The sequence below is a fragment of the Rhodamnia argentea genome, chromosome 9, assembly GCF_020921035.1.
Source record: "Rhodamnia argentea isolate NSW1041297 chromosome 9, ASM2092103v1, whole genome shotgun sequence".
Classification (NCBI taxonomy): Eukaryota; Viridiplantae; Streptophyta; class Magnoliopsida; order Myrtales; family Myrtaceae; genus Rhodamnia; species Rhodamnia argentea.
Window position 1 is genome coordinate 321956 of NC_063158.1, and position 6301 is coordinate 328256.

The window sequence follows — 6301 nt, forward strand, 5'->3', positions numbered from 1 at the left end:
GCTTTTGCCCATCAGCTTTCTGCAAACCTGTCGTGCGCTCAGTATCCATCCTAAGGTGAATCCAAGACGAGCATGTGCTGATGATGCAACGTGGGAGTGATGAACCCCAGAAGATGAATGAGAGAGATCGAGAAAGAGATACGGATAAGCCGATAAGAGTAAATTACAAGAACATAAATACGGTCGTCAACATCCCACCAAACAAACGACTCCCTACTGAATGATTTCTTTGGTTCCAAGATGTAGACACTTGCAGTTGCAGAGACGCCCGTGTCTCTCTGCGTCCGAACGGAGAGGAAAGAGCCAACGAGAGACGTCTTCATCTGCAGATTTCTGTGGCGAAGAATGATTGAAGTTGCAGCGTCATGATAACAGAGAGAGACAGAGACAGAGACAGAGACGGAGAGTGGAGGACAGTTGTGGCATCGTTGAGTGAGCTTTGGACACACGAGTCGACTCAGCGAAGCCGAAGAAACCAGGGCCATCTCTCTCTCTCTCTCTCTGTCTCTCTGCAAATTGAGGGAGTGTTTGCAACGACATTAACTATTGTCCTGCAATGCAGGCAACTGAACAGTGAAGCCACGGAGATGGAGAGCATCCATTCCTTTCACATTGAGTACAGTCGTCGTAGTATTTTCTTGGTGAAGTTTGCGATTGTGCAGGCATGAGGCCTCCAGCCTCCTGCACGAAGATGCCCTTTTCTTTTTTCTTTTGAATAAGTACCATCTCATAATCCGACCAACAAAAATGAACCAAACAAAAAAAAAACAAAACAAAAGGTATATGAACTATATGGAAAGGGGACGCTCCAAACGGACCAAACCCACTCCATTAAAATCATCCTGTTGCCCTCCAAACCTGGGGTGATCGGTACTATCCGATCCCATCCTGGTACCAGACCGATTCTCAGGCGGTTCAATTATAGGACCGGTCGCATTTTTTTTGTCCTGATTTGCCGTTAAATTTTTATCGTTAACGACATATTCACCTGAACTCCTCTCTTTAATTGCATCGCGTTGTCACTGAACTTACAGTTTTATCCTAGCTTCTTCAACTGAGTCCTTGAACGGTTGAACCCTACCAATCGCTTCCTTTCTCGCTTTAGTTTTCCTGGTAATGTGAGCTTCAGACTAAGCAGAGCAACCAACTTACGATCTTCAAGCGATTATAATAGCTCTCCAGCAAATCTCACAGTAGAGGACAATGAAGAGCACTTTCATTGGGAAAATTATCAAAAAGTCCTAAACTTTTGTGTCAATTCAGTCTCAAAACTTTTGTATTCATGCCAATTCAATCTTTTTGGCCAATTTTGACCGGACATCGCTGAAGTGACGCGATTAAGCACCGACGTGGACAATCTTAATATTATTGTAATATATATTGTCGATTTTTTCTCTTTTTTTTCTCTTCTTCTTCTTCCTCCTCAAGCCAGCAGCCGAAAATCGAAAAAATATATTACAATAGTGTTAAAATTGCCACATCAATGCTGGTCACGCCACCTTAGTGATATCCGCGTCATATCGGCGATTTCCAGCAAAAATACGACGAAATAACTGAATTGGCCCAAAAAAAAAATTATAACTGAATGGACACAATTACAGTAGGTTTGTATATGGAACATTCAGAAAACGAAACTTTTTTTGTCCGAAAAAAAAAAATAAGTTGTGTATGAAAATTCACTCAACCCGTTCCTTTCCCCCATACACACTGTCAATATACGGCCCCTATCGAAGCCAAGTTATAAGTTAATGACGAATAGGATGGGTACCTAACTTCTTGTCCCCTAGCAACATTAAGCTCAAATCTCAAGTAGGACCCAGAAGAATGTTAAAACTGAAGTTCCTAGGTTCTTAAGCCAATTCGCATCCAGGTTGATTGCCTTCTCAAAAAAATAGTTGTGCCTTGATCACGAAGAATTTATATATAAAAAAAAAAAGTTTTAAACCTATTGTACCGATATCAATTCAATCCTAAACATTATAAATTGATCAATTTATTCCTAAACTTTTTTATGATCTACCAATATAGTTCTTCTAGCCAATTTTGATCGGAAAGCACTAACGTGGACGATGATCGTCCTATGCGGCACAGCCAATGACGATTGGCGCTAACGTGAATTTTTGTTATTTTTTTTTTTTTTATAATTGTTTGATTTCTTTTTTCCCTTTTTTTCCCCTTCTTTTCAATTTTTTCACCTATGGTCGATGATGATGCCGACCCTTGCTAGCCACTGGGCGAGGGCAAGCTAGTCACGGGGCGAGATGGCCCTCACCCGGTGGCCGGCGAGGGTCGCCAATCATTGCTAAGGCTCAATGACCCTTGCGGGCTACAATGAAAAAGAGAAAATAAAAAATAAATAAATTAACTTATAAAAATTTCAAGAATTAAAAAACATAAAATTAATGCAAAGGATATGAGGTAGTAAAGATGAGGGAAAATATTTTCCCCACTTTTGAACGAGGTTTTTTCATGAGTAGAAGATATTTTCTATGATTAGCTTATTTTTCGCGAACCAAACACCGAAAAGTTCAAAAAATATTTTTCTGAAAGTTGTTTTCCGCAAAAAAAGCGTAGCCTAAGAAAAGTGTGATAGGTTTTGTATTTTTTTTTTTTTGTTACAATGTTCCCTAGATTCGCCATATCAATCTTTTGTAAACACATCCAAGTGCCAATCCCAACAAAAAAAAAAAAAAAAAAACATGTCGTAAATATGTGATTCATCTGTTTCCCATGCCTTAACTCCACAAGAAGCATGCTTAGTCCACTTCAGCTTGCAAACAAAAGACTAATTGTGCAAGTAAACGAGCAATTTAATATGGTCATTAATCTTGAGAAGCCATACAAGAATAACTTTATCATTTGGAATCAATGTGAGATCAAAATCACACTCATTTATTCGATATTTCTTACCGCAAACGACACCTCTCGGACAAATTAACAACGTGAATCCTTAGTTAGTATTGCCAAATTAATTAAACTAAGTCGATTAGATCTCAATACGATATCAACACCCTAGCACACGTCATTATCTCGATGCACCTTATACCGCGGCTATTAAAGCGGCCTTCTTTTTCCCTTACTTTCCTTAGGTCGGTTGAACTATCTTTGTACGGTTACGCGTCTGCCATACATAAAACAGAAAATGAATCGGGCATCTTTCCCGGCAGAACTCAAGCAACCTCTTTCTAATGAAAAGTCTCATACGCATCCGCGTCTTGTGACCTCACTCCATCTCGACAATTCGATCGCCTGAGTCCCAATGACCACGTGGTAATTGGCTCGTACATCCATGACATAATGTCTTTAATCGATTTGTTTACATGGAAAATGTTAAAGAGATGTCCCTCGGAAAAATTGTTAAGCCTTTTTAAATGTTCTTTGGAAATTTTCTTTTTTTCTTTTTGAATGGTTTTGCACTCAATTAGACGACGGTACGCATTTGCTGCTCGAAAAATTTTATTACATAGACTCGATCTATGTCGGGACAAACATCATCGGTGTCGGTCCACGAAAACCCGATTCTATGTTCCAGTTCTCTTATATTAATCTTCCCGGCCTTTGTTCCCACGCAATCTCTCTCTGTGTCTCTCAAACACAGAACCGACTTCCCTTCACACAGACGCTCAAGACCGGCAAATGCGGCCCGTACCGGAATCAATCACCCCACCGGCGCCTCGAGCCGCCCTCCGCCTCGAGCCACCGCAGCCCTCGCCGGCAACGTGCGGCTACTCCAACTGCCGATGGCCCGTCTACCCCACCTCTCACGACTTTGAGGCCAGCGCCGCTACCATCCTCTTGGTCCTCCTCTGCGGCCTCATCTGCGGCCTCATCCTCAACACCGCCATCCGCTGCTTCCTTCGCTGCGACGGCGGCGGCCGTTCTCCACCGCCAGCACCTCACCGGCGGCACCGTCAGCAGGAGCAGGAGCAGGAGCTCGAGCCCAAGCTCGGCGACTCTGAACTGATCATGGCCCCGGCGGTAACATATGCGCCGGGCGTGACGAAGCTGGCAGGGACAGAGGCGGAGTGCTCGATTTGCCTGACCGAGTTCGTCGAGGGTGACGGGATCAGAGTCCTGGAGACGTGCAGCCACGGGTTCCACGTGGAGTGCATCGAGAGGTGGCTGAGCTCGAACAAGTCGTGCCCGACTTGCCGCAGCAGCTTGGTCGTCAATCGCTGTGGGAGCACCGTATCGGAGGGCGGCGACCATTGCCGCGAGAATGCCAATCAACAGACGGTTTCCGCCGGTGAGAGCTCGTCCGGAGGAGCCGCAAGCATATGAAACTTACTGGGGTAGGCTCACATCTGGCCTGAATAATGTAGATATTTTGAGTACTCGATAAATGGTAACTTGAAGCCGAAATTCGAGTAGTTCCCCAGTTCTTTCATAGCAAATCCTGAGCATTGATGCAAATGTTTCAGCTAATGTCGTCAGCTTGACTATCAAACCGAGCCTATCGAAAATAGTGACAAAGAAAGATTGAACGGTAATTATAGTAATTATCAGTCAATTCCAGACTCTACATTAATAGAATCGATCGCCGGTGACATGCGCAACTTAATAGTGATCATCCCCAGGAGGTCAATTTTCATTTATTTCGGCAACGGAACCGAACCGAAAAACTAGTAAATCTTGGGCTCGAGCTATTGCAATGTCATGCCCAGTGGTTCAAGTGGTGAAATGTGATAAAATTGTTATGGATGTGCAAACAATAAGAACGTAGCTTCCTTGTTGAGACTAGAACTCGACAGTGCTGTATTTACGGACAAAAAAATGTTGGACCATCGACGGGCGTGCCTCGGGAAATTACAGTTTTGGAAATTTGCTCGGCTAAGCGACGAGCGTTTCCAGGCCGAAAGCAAAACGACAGGGTGCACGACCGTTCGACGGTTACGAAGGATGTCACGGGGAAACACGGTTTACGGAGATGGATCGAAGGGGTCCTGACTTCGCACGTCTGCTGACTCGTGCGGGTTGCCGATCCTTCTTCATACTCACGTTGCACCAAAATAAAGAGGATTAGTACCACGATTTTTTTTTATCAGAACAAAATGTTACGAAAAACTTCAAACTTGTTACACATACGATAAACTGTGTTAGTACCACAAAAAAAAAAAAACTATAAAAGTAATACTAGTCAACTGTCACATGCCATCCAACTCAGCAATTTGACAAGAAAATTTAATGGGAAACTAACGAGGGGTAAATCTATCATAGGTGTAGGAAATTTTGGTGGTCAAAAAGTTAGTTTAGAATAAATTTATCACATGTGTATCAGTTTGGAATTTTTTGTGGTACTAGCCCCAAGTTAAAAAGCTCATCCAAAAGACATTATTTAGGCTCATTTTGTTTCATAAAACGATCATTTAAATCGCTTATAAAAATGAACGAACAAAAATATATCCATCAACTATGCAAACGTTTAGACATGAATCGTTGTCGATAATCAAAATAATTTCAATTGATTAATTATTTTAAGTGATATAAACAATTTTTTTTTAGAAAACGATTTTCAAATGGTTGATATCCCGTGAAACAAACGGAGCCATTGTTTGCGAAAGAGAACGAGGCGGTGACAAGATTAAGTGTTTCGCTTGAATAGAACAAATCGACAAAGATGCGTAGCTACTCGATGAACTGATTTGTTAGCAAGTGCATCTAAATGTACTTGTTAAGCAACCGAATAAGGAAAATTTCCGGCGTCCAATGCATTGTATTTCCTGTGTATTATGTACGAAAATCTTTGATCGAAGTACCCTTTTTTTTGCCTAGATATGCCTAACGGGAACATCAGGACACTTTACTAACACAGGCGGGCACGGTGCGGTTCGGTGGGCTTGAAGGTCAAGCCCCCACCATTAAGATACGGTTCGACAACAACTCAAACCAAACCAATCTTATTCAGTAGAATCGAACCGAACCGAACCGAACCGAATCGGGACGAAAAAACTTATACATACTAGGATTGAGGAGTTAGCTAAGAATTGTCAAACCATTCCTGGAATAAGAAAATTAGACTTACTTCTATCAGCATGAAATAGTGTATTTTATCGGTGGGACCAAGCTCACAAGCCAGAGGGAGAGAGGGATAATCTCGTATGTTTTCGACCGGTAGCCGCCACTAGTGGCAGTGACAGTGGCTTTTGGCCCATTTGCTCAGTTGCGGTTCTCCGTGCAATAGCAAGTGTAGCCGACAAGGCGAAAGAGGATGCAGGGCACCTGATATTCACCCTTAAAAATACCATTACAAGCTAAAGAATGCCGAACAGATGAGGAGTAGAAACAAAGAATCGGATAAGGA

At 42.5% G+C, this 6301-nt stretch overlaps 1 protein-coding gene across 1 annotated transcript; it reads left to right on the top strand.

The window, feature by feature from the left end:
- The first annotated feature begins 3466 nt into the window (after positions 1 to 3466).
- On the top strand, positions 3467 to 4463 carry LOC115756614 (RING-H2 finger protein ATL79-like). Its single transcript, XM_030696459.2, has one exon. The coding sequence runs from the start codon at positions 3637 to 3639 to the stop codon at positions 4279 to 4281; it is 645 nt and encodes a 214-aa protein (XP_030552319.2). The 5' UTR covers positions 3467 to 3636; the 3' UTR covers positions 4282 to 4463.
- The last annotated feature ends 1838 nt before the right edge of the window (positions 4464 to 6301 follow it).